We start from the raw sequence: 15,231 nt of genomic DNA, 5'->3' as shown, positions 1-15,231 counted from the left end.
AGGTGGCTGGCACATGATTTTTCCCATTCTTGTTTCAGGTCTCTCCAGAATCCAAAGAGCCAGATGAAATATTGTGACCCTCTGTTTCCCTCTGCTCAATGTGTCATCCTCCTAGATACTGGTATAGTTGATATGTTCTCATTCATTAATACACAGCTTACATCTTGTACGTTCATCTTCCCCAATCAGAGAATTTTATTCTCACTTCTAAATAAGAGGAACTACAAACTACATTGATAATTTTTTGTCCTAATATCCCGTGTTTTCTTCATATTAAGCATGTAATGTGACCTGCAAGTGTTTGCAGCTGACCAATTTCTTTAGCTTGTCACTGTGTCAAAGACTCTTACCTAGGATATTCAGTGTGTAATTTCTATTATAGAGTGGATATGCAGTAGAAGAAGTTTATTCAATATCAAAATATTTCATCATCTTCAGGAGTATGCCAAGCAGAGTTAGAATATGTCTATAGCATATATATAATGTTTCTTAAAAATGAGAAATCTGTATAACAAATACATCAACAGAAGTCCATGCCAAGGCCACTATAATGTCCATGAAATGCAATGTACAATACTTTTATATTTGCCAATTTACATCATTGAAATCAAGGTAAGTTAGAAAGCTATCTTTTATATGCTCACCCAAAAATGCCCCAATAAGTGAATTTCCCTGTGTGTTAATTAGCACCCCATATGAGTCTACTTTCTCCATCAATGGACACATGAAAGTCATATAGAGATCACAAAGAAAGGATTCAACTTTTAAGTTTGAAAATACTGACTGGCAATCTGGAAATAGAAATCTTTTTGACTGAGTGGGAATGATAATCTTTTAATGCTAATACAATTGTAAGGGCACCACCTATGTCTTCCTTGCAATTTCAGATGCTAGGGGCTGGGATGATATTTTTGTTGGGAAAGTGTCTGTAGAAGAAGCTTGAGGCCTTGAATCAGCACCCACATAAATAAGTCAAGCATGGCAGCATGTTTCTACTCTTGAATCCTGGGAGCATTCTAGCCAATTGATGAGATCATGTTCAGTTAGAGACCTTGTCTCAATAAAAACAGTGTACAGCAATAGAATAAGGACTCAGACATTGACCTCTAACCTCTGCATTCATGTGCATGTGCACCTGGCACACATTTGTATTCTCTCATTTCTTCCTCTCCCCCGCTCTTTCCACACCCACCCACCCATGACAAGAAAAGACATTAAAATTTACTTATTTACATCTTAACTATTGGTCATGTTATTGAATTTATGCAATCAGGTGCTCAGGTAATTTTCAGGGAGAAATTTGGCAAGAAATGGAAAGATGATGTTTAGCAACAAACTCATACAGACTCTTAAGAATATTAATGAGCCAAAATATTTTAATACTAAACATTAAAATATGATCAATTGTCCTACAAGATAATCTGATATGTGATTTTATTTGCATATGCTATCGTGTTAAAACTGCATTATCCTTCGATTTAAGTTATTACGTACCGAGGACTGAACACTTTCATGGCTATCACACTTTCTTCCATCTTCTGTTGATGTCTCTTCTTTGCACGGACCTGTTGACAAATGTAGATATTTAAGTAAAATGAATTATTACTAAATGGCAGATAATATGAATGTATTTTGTTGAAATAGAAATAATTAAAGCTAGTTATAAGCACCACCGTTTTATTTTTATAAAGTATAGGTTGAATTATACTTAATGTTTAGTTGAAGATTTAATTTTGTGCAAGATATTTTTATTTGCCATTAGTTTTCAAGAGTATTCAATTTAAATGACACCCCACTAGAATTGAAATAGTTAAAATCATATGAGTTATACGGAGATAATGTGGAATAACTTCATGAACAGGTAGAAAAACAATGAAATTTGGTTATGGTGTGATAGTACTTATTTCTATTTCTTTTCAAAATCCTTTAAAATTTTATTTTTATTTCATATATGTGAACTCTAAGATTTTATTTTTATTTATGTCTGCATGTGTGTGTCTGTCTGAGAGTATGCCATGTACGTATGGGTGCCTGTTGATGCCAGTCATGGGTGCAATGTCAATCCTACTATGTATTACTACAAGTAAACGTCATTGTCCACTGACATGTATTGGTTCTCATGATTTGCTTAAGATTACTTCAATGGGTATTTATAAAATATAGATCTTACCTTTCATTACCATGGTTGGCTTAGATTGTCTTCTTTCATCTGTAGTCACAGTTAAAGTAATCACATCCTGCTTCTGTGGAATATGCTCAGAGGCAATCTGTTAAAATTAATATAAAATAAGTCGTAAGAAATATCCTTACAAGTTTTAAGACTATTTGAGTTCTTCATTTCAACAACACTAGTCTTATTCTTAAGGGAAGCACTGGATCCCATTCCATTTAAAGAGAACCTCAAGAACATTATCAAAATAAAATCTTATGTTTGCCTTCATATGATCACTTATTAAAAACAACAAATAGGGGGCTGGACAGATGGCTCAGTGGTTAAGAGCACCAGCTGCTCGTCCAGAGGATCTGGGTTCAATTCCCAGCACCCACATAACAGCTCACTGCTGTCTGTAACTCCAGTTCTAGGGCATCTGACACCCTCATCCAGGCATCCATGCAGTCAAAACACCAATGCACATAAAACAACAACAACAAAAAAAACAACAACAACAACAACAAAAAGCCGGGCGGTGGTGGCGCATGCCTTTAATCCCAGCACTCGGGAGGCAGAGCCAGGTAGATCTTTGTGAGCTCGAGGCCAGCCTGGTCTACAGAGCGAGATCCAGGAAAGGCACAAAGCTACACAGAGAAACCCTGTCTCGAAAAACAAAAAACAAAAACAACAAATATAAAAAGTCAGAAGAAGCCAGGTGGTGGTGGCGCATGCCACCACCCAGTGCTCAGGAGGCAGAGCTAGGAGGATCTCTGTGAGTTTGAGGCCAGCCTGGTCTACAGAGCGAGACCCAGGACAGGCACCAAAACTACACAGAGAAACCCTGTCTCAAAAAACAAAACAAAACAAAAAAAAAAACCCTCAGAAGAAACATTTTTGTAGAACAGTGCCAACACATGTCAACTAATAAAGAAACATTGAAGATTATTTATTTTGATAATTTAAAAATCAAAACATTGCACACACAAAACACTAATAAATGGTCACAATTAAGTACTTAAATAAAAATATTTTTATCTCTGTATGATTTTGAGGATATTCTTAATATTTTATTTAAAACTAAATAGCATCTTCTTTCTGGTACCAAATATCTTTCTGGAAGTTACCTGAACGTCAGTATGTATAAAGTTCAGAGTATCATAAAGAATTCAAATCAAAATAGACTTTCCTGAGTATGTTTAACAAAACAAAATAGGATAAAATGAGAACCTTCAAGTAAATATTTAACATACCAATGACTGAGCTTTTTCACGGCCATCATGCTTTCTCTGTTCCTCTCTTGATGTTCCTTCTTTCCCCGGTTCTGCTGATAAATGGATGCATTTAAGTAAAAGTAACTGAAATACAGTGATGAGTTGACCATGTTCCAGTGGAAAAATCACACACTCAAGAATGACTGGGCAACATAAATTGGCCTTGATAGGTTTAAAAAGCACACAAAGTGGGTGAATGGGGAAGGGAATGGACAAGGGAAGAGTAGGGCAAAGAGGATGAATACGATCAAAACACTGCTTCTCAGCGAAAGAATAAAATAGGTCCCTAGAGACTAAAATGTTAAAGTTGCACGTGGTTATACATACATAGACAAAGTGTGTGGTGGAAGAAGGAAGAGTAGCAACATATGCACAGTTATCAGAGGATGAGTTCATTTATTACAGAAGTTAAAAGCGAGATTCTGCCTTGAAATTAAAGACTGCTTCCAGAAACATTCAGGACTGAAAACTGTCAATTTCACATTAGCATAAATTGAATTGTTACTAAATGAATAAATGTATAACATGTGGGACCCAGAAAGGCTAGTCTCCAACCATGACTCACAAAGCTCTATGAAATGAGTTGAGGAATAAAATAAGTAATGTGTTCAACTTCACCAAATGTGAAGCTTAGTCTCTTGTGTCACATCTTTCTGTGTGGTTGTAACATGATTACATAATTTATCTCAAATCTCCCCTTCTTGGGTGTAAGGAGCTCCAGATGAGGGGTGAGGAGGGCTGGGGATAAAAAGCACATTGGTAAAGCATGGGCATTGTGAGTGCATGTGCAGTGTTGAAACAAATAGACTAGATGATTGGCCATCATCTGAGCACATTGTATTGATTGCTTACATCTTCCCAACAGAATACTCACATCTAAGAATTATAGATTTAGAATATACAACCATTTAATAACATGCAGAATTGGCATGTAAAGTCTAAAAACATTATTTTTGCTCTTCATTTCATTGTAGCTTTTCTTCCCCCTTGTGGTAGTTTGAATGTAATTGCCCCCCACAAACTCCTAGGGAGTGGAACTATTAGGAAGTATGGCTTTGTTGGAGCAAGTGTGTCACTGTGGGGGTGGGCTCTGAGGTCTTATATATGCTCAAACCATGCCCAGTGTCCCAGACCACTTCCTGTTGCCCTCAGGTCTTAGCTCCCTCTCCCAGCATCATGTCTGCCTGTATGCTGCTATGATAGTGCTCCATGGTGATAATGCACTAAAGTTCTGAAAATGTAAGCCACTCCATTAAATGTTTTTCCTTTATAAGAGTTGCCAAGGTCATGGTATCTCTTCACAACAATAGGAACTCTAAGATATCCCTAGAAAAAAACCTGTATCTAAATCAATAGTTATTCCTTTGGTTCTGTTTTGCTTCAAGATATCCAATGGATTTTTTTTAATATAGATCTCTGATAACTACCCTTGATAGTATATGGTTGGTTGACAAGAACCCTCTTGACCACCAAAGGACAAATACAGAAACCAGGAGCTGGTAAATCATAATGAGAATTCTATCATGATCCTCTTCATATGCTAATCAAATTTGAGTCTCTATGGTCAATGCTATCCCAATTTAACTTTCTTTGAATCTAGTATTTCTCCTTAAACCTAATGTTCTTGATTTTATTTATTCGATTTCCCCTTTTCAAATCTAGTCTTCTTCATCATATTCAAAACATTAAGGGGCAGGAAAAATAATACATTTCTAAATGGATTTTTTATGTGTCCAGGGTTTACTTGACTACTTGCCCTGTGGCTTTCTCTTTCCCAGTTTCCTTATTTTGACCTATATGATACTCTCCTGAGAAATAATCCCTGTTAGACATTAATTACTGTTCATATACAATTGATCACTTGTGTTTCTACATATCACAAGAAAATCAAACACTGGTCAACAGGATGAGATATTACAATTCTTAATATCTTCCCTGAAGGAAAGAAGAAAAGACAATGGGAAATGTGCATTTACTTTCTTGACAACATTACCTATTGGAAGATCAGTTATCTTCTCTGAATCTTATAGTACCCTATCTTCATTTTCTAAAGAATTTCATTATTTTAATAGAATCAAATATACACTTATTCCCTGTTTTCTTTTTCTTTTTTGGTACTTGATGATTTTCTCATCCTTCATTCCCCTGTGTCCCCTACACTCTGTGAGGTTTTACTACTCTTCCAATACCATGACCTTGTAATTTATTGAGCAATTGGACTGCTTCAGTGGTACATTCCACTTCACATTTGCAGATATTATTCTTCTGGCCACTTAATCTACTCTATGACACATATACACAAATATCTTTATCCACTGGTATTGTTTTGATTTACGGAACTATTCCTTCAAAGGGCTACACATAAAATAAAGATTTTACCATTCATTTCTAGACTAGTGTAGTCTTCTCTTCTTTGATCCACAGTTTCAGCTAAGTGTCCCTGGTTCTCTTTTGTTGAAGGAGTTGCAGAGACAATCTGAAAAATTAATATTAAAAATGAGTCGAATATCCTTCTCTGTTCTAGGAAGATCAGAGTTCCACATTGCAGAGCAGTGAGAGGAAAATAAGAGGATCCACAAATAAGAGGAATCCACATTTTCAGGAGAAAGCTTTAGGCATGCGCTCTAATTGCATTCTTACTTTTTTCTTCATATGACCATTGACAGTGTAAGGCAACATGAAGGCTACCATGGGTATGAGTAGTTGTCAAAACTATGTCAAAAAGATACATTTAAGATTATTTATTACTAGTATAAAAATGAAAATATACATTGTTCACACACAGCACACAAATAATACCCCCATTATGCCAGAATTCATTTGTAGTTTGTCAAATTAAAATCACCACATCATATATGTTAAACTCTCATCTACAGCCAAAGGACTCACAATTTAATGCAGTGTTAACAGGCCATTTCATTAACCACGTAGAAAGACTCATAGAAGTCTACTATCACTGTCACAAAAATTGGTAAAAATGTATTTCTCACTTTGCATGCTGATAGTAAGACACCAACAATACCTTACTACTATCATAGAAATGCTAATTAAAATATATAGTGTGATATTAAATCACCAAATGAAAAATAATTGTTATCCATACAATTGATACATAAGAGTATTAACCAATTATAAAGGTAAAGATATTTTCAAAATTAAATAATTGTGACCAATTATTTTATAAGAAAATTGCACATATAATTTTATTGTCTTATGATTTCTAGTTAGACAATAAAACAGTTTTAGATGAACATCTTCCATTGAAATTTTCCATACCAAAGACGGAACTTTTTCATTCTTAGTGCTCCTCTTAGGCTCTTCAGTAGATGCCATTTCTTTGTTTGTAGCTGATGAGAAACAAAGATATTTAACCAATTTTAACTGTAATGCAATGAATCATACTGACAAAGTATTACATAGAGATACAGAGAAAGGTTTAGACACAGTTAAATTAAAAATATAAGATTTATTTTCCTAAAAAACACTTTCAAGTACTTTAAATCTTTAGTTGAAGCTTTAGCATTTCATGAGCTACTTGAGATCACATAAGACTTAAACATATCCCTCGGGACAGACAGGAGAATGCACCAGGTTCAGGGAATGGAAGAATTTCGTGTATTCACCTAAAAATTAATACACTTAACACAGAAGAAGAAACACTCAGGTACAAATTTTTAAAACACCACTGAAATAAATGTAATAAGTAACAAGTTATGTTTCTATTCATTCCAGTACTCTCTTCATGGTAGCTGATTCAGTTACTTTAGTTTCCCGAGGCCTAATTCTGTTATCTATCTAAAGAAAGCTAGAAATGAATAAAACTTCCTATTTTTCCCTCTAAGACCATAAGAAATTACATCAAAATACAATCTACCTTTGGTGGAACTGTTCAAGGAATACTGTCTCATCCTTAAAAATTTGTTAATTTGGTCCCGAATCCATACAACCCTGAGCTTTTCTCTCTGGAAATAGTTTGAGTAAGTGTTTTGGTCTCATTGAGTCAAATGTGTTTCTTTATATTGTTTATCTCATCCTGATTTAAGTCAGGTAGGGCATATGTGTTTAGGAATGTATACTTTGCTTCTAGATTTCTAATATTTTTTTAAATAATTTAACTTTATTTTATGTGTGGGTGTCAGATCCCCTGGAATGGACAGTTGTGAGCTGCCATGTGGGTGCTGGGAATCAAACCTGGGTCCTCTGGAAGAGCAGCCAATGCTCTTAACCACCGAGCCTTCTCTACAACCCCATTTCTAATATTTTTGATTCTAAATTTACAGTGATTCTTTGAAATTTTTCTGCAAAAATCTACCTTTTCAGTTCTAATTCTGTGAACTTCTGTTTTTCTTTCCTTTGTGTGGTTTTACTTGGGAATTTGTGTTCCTATTTAGATTTCCTAAAAACCAACTCTTTGATTGAGTCTGTGTGTTTTTTTCTTTAGTTTCTATTTCATTACTTTATGCCCCACTCTTTATTGTTTGTTGCAATCAATGCAGTTAGATATGGCTTGTTCTTGTTTTTCTGGTACCTTAAGGCAGATCAGTAGGCCATTTAATTGATATCTCTAAGTTTTTAATGTAAGCTTATAGAGCTATAAACTTTCCTCTTCGAGCTGCCTTAGCCATATCCCAGGGGTTCTAACAAATTGTGCTCTACTTTCTGTTCAACTCTAGGAATGTTTTAATTTCCTCTCTGATTTCTTTAATGGCCCTATTCATTCCAAAATGCATTCTTGAGTCTCTAAATACTCATTCATTTTCTGTGGTTTCTCTTTCTATTAATTTCTAGTTTTATCTCACTATTATCTGATACAATTTGAGTGATCACATTAGTTATTTGTGTTTGTTACAACTTGCGTCATGGACTACATTGTGTTAAATTTTAGAGAAGGCTTTTGGCTGCTGAAGAGAATACATATTATGTATCTGTTGGATGCAAAGTTCCATAGACATCTATTAAATTCAATAGATTCATGATAGAGTGTAGCTCTCAGCTTTCTTTGTTGAACTTTAGTTTGAAAAATCTGTCTAGCTTTCATGATTTTTAGTTTTTGTTTTATAAATAAACCTTTATAAAATAAATAAAAATATAAAATGAACATAATATAAATATGTCTTTATAAAATAAATGTTTTATTTGCTGAAAAATTTAAAAAAACATCACTGAAGTGTTCACATTCACAGTGTACAATCTCATAACTACTGTTAATTTCGACCATCATCTCTAAACACAAATATATCTAAAAAATATTTTGTTCTCTTTCCTGGCATCCTTATTTTCCTTGTGAAGACTCTGTCAACTAGAGGAAGTCTCCATCATTGACTGTGTTTTTCTAGAAGTATAGGCATCTTTATTTGGATTCCTTTATCAGTATCCCTTTTTGAATATTAATATTTTAACTAATTATTTCACAGTGTAGCTAATGGATTAGACACAGAGGCTCTCAAACTATCTTTGTATTACAAATAGTCAAATTTCACCTGGAATTATTTATTAAAATCCACCTACATGCTAGAGACCAGGTTTATATCCAGCCAGTAAGAAGATTTCTTCAAGTAAGTCTGGATTGAGGCATAACAGTGAGGTTGGGTGTATAGAAGGGTGGAAAAATAAAAAAACAAGGAAGAGATCAGACATAGATGGAGAGACAGGTCGTTTTAAAATATGTCAATTAGAGAGGAGAGTCAATACCAGTTTGAGATTACAAAAACCATAAGACAGATGAACGATTAAAGTCTAAGAGTTAGGCCAAATTCAAGTTGCTAAAGCATTATAAATAACTTATAAGTACTTAGAGATTAATAGTTTAAAGTGCCTGGTGACCACACTGTAATCTATATGATGTGGTGGAAGAGAAATGTTAGCAGAATGTACAGATATGTCATAGGGTAAAATTGTGACAATAGCTGAAAATCAGATGGGACAGGCTTGAATTAAGAGAATGTTTCCAGAAGTATTCAGCAATCAAACTGGCAGTGTAAAATGAAATGTTACTAAGTGTACCAGTGTATAAACCTGGAACCTTGAAAGACTACACACTGCTAGTCAGTTGAAAAAGCATGTGAAATTAGGTAACAGGTGCACTTACACAATGTGCTAAACCTCACCAAGTGTGTTCAGTTCCCTGTCTCACGGGTTCTGTCCTACATAACACGCTTAGGTCATTTGTTTAGGATGTCACCCTTTGCCAGTGGAAGGAGCTATTGGAGAATTCCAAGGCAGTCTGAGGATTTAACAACCATTCATTAAACACAGATATTGCACGTTCTTGTTCATAATGCTGAAACTAAAAATATAGCTTGCAGAAAAGAGCAGAGAAAAGAAAAGTACGCATCTCAGGAACTATGGGCATGCTCAATGGTATCCACTTCCCCAATGACTATTTACAAACTTTGGGAAAGACTCACTCTTTAATAACCAGCCAGTGTGAATCCCTAAGAGGTACAAAGCTTCCCACGTGTGAACTGTAGGGTGCAGAGACACACATGTTGAACTCACTAAGACAAAGGTTAAATTTTATGTACTTTTTTCTCAGTAGTGTGTTAACCGTGTCTTTTGAATAATTTTTCCAGCGAGGGCATGTGAGTTATTAATGTCAAAGTCTTGTCTGAGATTTGAGGGACCAAAGAATGAGGAATGAGCACATGGTAAATGTTTTACATATCTTAAACATATCTTAAACTTCTTTTCTCGGTGATTGTTGATACATTTTTTTAAATAATTTTGCCAGCAAGAGCATGTAAGTTGTTAATGTCAAAGTCTTGTTTGAGATTTGAGGGACCAAAGAATGAGGAATGAGCACATGGTAAATGTTTCACATATCTTAAACATATCTTAAACTTCTATTTTTGGTGATTGTCGACACAGATTACCTGGCTGACATGTTCTTCCAGTCTTCTTTTCCATTGCTGGGTTTAGATGTGAATATTCCATTTCAATAATGGGCTGTAAGATTATTGACAAGAAATGTAATGATCAATCTTTATTCCGTGGATCCTGATGTTAACCATAGTAGCAACAATCTAAAAAATGTTACCTTGAACTGAGTAGGGGATTCCTTTTGAAATACTAAAAAAAAGAAAGAAAAAGAAAAAAAAATGGTATATGATTAGTTACATAGAAAGAACAAAGTAAACCAGGATTTCACAAATATCTACTAGGGAATGGAGTTCCAGTGGTTAACCTGGGAAAGTATAAACCACTTAGATTTGGTCATTAGGTGTGTACGCTCGGCATCTTCAGTGTTCTCAGGTTAGGAAAGCAAAATGACAGAAATAACGAGAAAAACAAACAAACAACTCAGGGCAAGGGCTTTTGTTCTTTATCTTCTGTTTTTTGTTTTTCAAGACAGGGTTTGTGTAACCATCCTGGCTGTCCTAGAACTGTCTCTGTAGACCAGGCTGGCCTTGAACTCACAGAGATCCACCTGCCTCTGCCTCCCAAGTGCTGGGATCAAAGGTGTGCACCACGACTGCCCAGCTCAGGGCAAAGTCTTAACTAAACTTTTAGGCATGGTTTTCAGAAGCAGATGAGTCTATCAAACAAAATGTGGTGAGCAAAGGCACCAAGACTATTTAGATGTGCTGAGTGGTGCAGAGAAACGTGCCCCTGAACACAGGACAAAACCAGAAGCCCGTGAGTTTACTGCTTCTGTGCAAGCTGATGGAAACAGTCTGAAGACATATATTTACTCAAACACTCCAGGGAGTCCATCTTATTATACACCAAATGTTTTCATGGTATTGTCTTTGTCCTGCAGTTTAATGAGCACAAAGATGTGATGGGAATGGCATCACAGGAAATATACGGTGCTCTGTCACCAAGGACGGCTATTGAACTGGAATGCCACATATACAGTGAGAGCACACTCTGAAATATTCAGTTTCCAAATTATCATGGGCAATTGTTATGTTGCCATTCATCACGTTATTACAAAATAAATACTGTAATGTCTTTTTCTAACATAACATATGGCTTTCATATAACATTTTAATCCGTGTTGGCATTTTCCTGAGTAGTTGTCCAAATTCAGATATATTAAAACTCACATTGTTTTCATAAAAATGCTAACAGTTCCTGAAAACACAACATTATAATGACATAAATTTGATGCTGATAATTATGGAGATGAATGAGGCGAAGTTGGTTATCACAATATTAGTACAGCCTTCTGCTTCCCAAAGTCTAGGAAGCTGAAATGACCAACTGGTTTGAATGTAAGTAAAATCATTCAAGTTTCTTCAACATGAATTCAAAATGAATGCTAGCTAACTATATACTGCTTCCTATGACTCACTTTAAATAATCACTAGATCTACAGTCCCCATTCTTTTCATTTGATATTATTTTATTAATATGTTGAACACAACATTCCTCTCTATCTGGGACTAGTATCTAAGTATATACAAGTAGAAGTGTGGACCTGTTCTATGTGCAGAGTATTTGTATCTTGATTCAAATAAGAAACCACTTTAAAAAATTCAGCCCCTTGAAACATTCTTGGTCCCTCAAAACATGGTCAGAAGCCAATATCTTCTCTTCATTTGGTTCTGAAATATCACAAATTGTCATCAAAATGATCTAGTGCAGATGGTTTGATATGACTTCTCATAGTACTGTTGGATGAGCAGAAACATATTTCACTCAAAAAACAAATATAGAATCCTAGAACTGCTGATCTAAAGTCTGGATTCTGTCATTGTCCCCAAAGGGAGATTCATCAAAGTGAGAATCTGTCATTACTCTATTCCCTTCCAAGCATGCCCTGTCTCTCAGGTTCACAGCACCAAAACATCAGAAGAAATCATTTGAATTGCACATTCTGTACATGATAACTCCACAACTCACCAATTCATCTTTGCTTATCTTCATTGTAGTTGTCTTATTTTGGTTGATACAGTTTTATCTTCAGAAGTGGCTTATTTTGCAACATTAATTTCTATTCGTGTATGATTTGACACCTATATATTTATTCAGGTTACATAAACCAAACATAGGCCTGCATGATGAAATAGCACAATGCTTAGTGCCTACCCAAAAGTGAGAAAGAGAAGAGGAATGGACATACTTGTTTGCAAAGTCATTAAAAACAAAAAACAAAAAACAAAACAGGGTCTCATTATTGGGCCATGGCTGGCCTGGAACTCATGTAGCTCTGGCACATCATGAACTCAGAGAGATTTCTGCCTTCTGAGTACTGGGATTAAAGACATACACCAGTATGCCACGGTGTTTATATTTTCTTTAAATGGTTAAACATTAGGTGTTTTTTTTCCTTTCCGGACAGTGCTTTGCCTGTGTTTCTAAAGACTATTTTTTTTTTTTTGCAGTCTCTAGTATATTATACTTTACATTAGTTACTATTTTACTGCTGTGACAAAAATCCATGAGAGGAAACAACTTAATGAAGAAAGGCTTTCTTCTGAATTAGTTTGAAGGCATACATTCTATCATGCTTCAGACGGATTGGAGAAGGAGCAAGACATTGACTGGCTACCTTGGGACCTCAGGCAAGAAGCAGAGCATGAAGAGGAAGCATGGCTGGGACATCATGGTTGCCCTGCTAATGAGCATCCTGCTGGTGGGCTGACAGCTTTCCCAAACAGCCCTCCTAGAGTGAACAGTTCACAGAAGCCTACGGAGCACATTTCATCTTCAAACCAGAACATTACGCTCTAGCCTGCACTGGACGTATCAAGGTGCAAAGCACATTCATTCTAACTCCCGACCTCCTCAGTGTCCTTCTCAGTCCCAGTACTGCTCACAAGCCCAAAGTCTCTTCTGAGACACAATGCAATCACTAAAGTGAGCCACTGTACAATCAAAAACACAACTGGCATATTTGCAACACATAAATGACACATAGTGGGGGGTAGAACATCCCAAGGAATACTCATTAAAGTACAGATGAAATTCAGAAGAAAAAAAAGCATTAAATCCTGTGGCTCTGTGTTGGACATGTAGGGCTCAGCATAGATTCACCTGGGCTCCTCAGGACTTAGATAAGATCTGGTGCCTGCAAGACACACTGGTCCCTCTCTTCGGCTGGTTTAACTTCATGCACTCAGTTTTCCTCAGCAAATGTCTCATGGTGCTGGCATCTCCAACATTCTGGAGTCTCAGCTGAAACTTAGGTTTCACTTTCTTAGTTTCACACAGTGGCTACTCATGGTCACCTTGCATGGACTCCTTACTTTTCACAAAGGACTCATCCTCGGTGGATTTATGGAACCGTGGTGAAAAACTCTGTTGATACCTCTCCCCATAGTGCATGTTTCATAACTGCAAAGTCAGTACTATGTAAACTAGAAAATTCTGCAGCCATGTTCTCCTGCCAACTCTGGTTAGAACTTGGTCCCTTTGTACCACAGTTGGAGCAGCCTCTATGTCCTGTCCCTGGAGAGACACCTTCAAGGAATTAAAAACCTGTAGCATCCTGAGTTACGGCGCTCTTTCAAAATAATTTCTATTTTCACAAATTGGAGCTTTGATAGATTGGCCTTAGGGCACCCAGCTTATCGGAATTATAAATGGCGGGTTTCGTGGATGAGATCTACCTGAATGGACTGGGTGTGGGCGGTGGCAGAGGGCGAGGAGTGGGGGATAAGAACATAGGGAAATGGGAGGGTTGTAGTGGGTAGCCATTCCAGCTTTGATCTGGAAGTTCCAACCCCCATTAAGACTTTGGCAACTGTCACACCTACAAGGCGGGGCCAAGGGAGGCGCCTGGGGACCTGAGATCTGGATCGGCGGGGGCTCGCGCTGTTGCGGGACCCTGGATAGTGGAGGTGGGCCAAACAGAGCTCCAGAGAACACCGCTGGACTGCGATACACCTTCCCCAGACCCCGCGACCTACCTATCCCTTAATTTGTAAGTTATGCCATTAAATAAATCTCCTTTTAACTACGTGGAGTGGCCTTAATAATTTCACCAATAGAGGGTCAACCTGGAACAGGGACAGAGTGGGAGGGCAGGTAGGAAGATATCATGATAGATGAAGACATCATGGGAATAGGAAGAGGCAGGGCAATGGGGAGGCTCTCAGGAATCCACAAGGATGACCCCACATTGGTCTGCTGGCAGTGGTCCAGAGGGTGCCTGGACCGGTCTACTCTGGTGACCAGCCTAGCAAATAACCTAGCTGTCATCATAGAGCCGTTGTCCAGTGACTGATGGAGGCAGATACAGCAATCTACGGCCAGGCACCAGGCTGAGCTCTGGGAACCCAACTGATGAGAGAGAGGAGAGATACTGCAGGCGAGGGATGTCGAGATCATGATGGGAGGATGTGCAGAGATGACCGGCCACACTAGTGGAAGCCCATGAACTGTGGACTGGTGACTGTGGAGCCCCCATAGGACTGGACTAGGCCCTCTGGATAAGGAAGACGGTTGTTTGGCTCAAACTGTTTGGGGGACACCCAGGCAGGGGGATCGGGATCTGTCCCTGGTCTATGGGCAGGTTTCTGGGATCCGGTGCCTGTGGTGTGACACCTTGCACAGCCTTGGTGCAGTGGGAAGGGGCTTGGACCTGCCTAGGCTCAGTGTGCTGGGTTCTGCTGACTCTCCATGGGAGACCTTGATTTAGGGGATGTGGGGATGTGGGATGGCTTGGGAAAGAGGGCTGGGGGGTGGAAGGACGGAGGAGGGGGGGGTCTGTTGATAGTATGTGGAGGGAGTAGAAAATTTTTTAATAAATAAAAATGAAAAAAATGGCAGGTTTCTCTAACAATTACAGGGCTGAATTTGGCATATGACTTGGCTGGAACATTAACCTTGTTGGAATGCTTTTTCTCAACAAAATTCACA

The 15,231-nt window shown here is 37.4% G+C and overlaps 1 protein-coding gene across 1 annotated transcript in view; it reads right to left on the bottom strand.

Moving 5' to 3' along the window:
• Positions 1-2,183, bottom strand: part of LOC128100872 (ankyrin repeat domain-containing protein 26-like) — a 34,952-nt gene extending 32,769 nt beyond the window's left edge. The window contains exons 1-2 of the mRNA XM_052723626.1: positions 2,171-2,183; positions 1,495-1,565 (exon numbers count right to left, since the gene is read on the bottom strand). Of these exons, the coding sequence (XP_052579586.1) occupies positions 1,495-1,565; positions 2,171-2,183 (84 nt within the window). The remainder of the gene's footprint in view (positions 1-1,494; positions 1,566-2,170) is intronic.
• Positions 2,184-15,231: the final 13,048 nt, after the last annotated feature.

The sequence above is a fragment of the Peromyscus californicus genome, unplaced genomic scaffold (genome assembly GCF_007827085.1).
Source record: "Peromyscus californicus insignis strain IS unplaced genomic scaffold, ASM782708v3 Scaffold_7__1_contigs__length_154581171, whole genome shotgun sequence".
In the NCBI taxonomy this organism is placed as follows: domain Eukaryota; kingdom Metazoa; phylum Chordata; class Mammalia; order Rodentia; family Cricetidae; genus Peromyscus; species Peromyscus californicus.
This window is presented reverse-complemented; position numbering and strand designations above follow the sequence as displayed.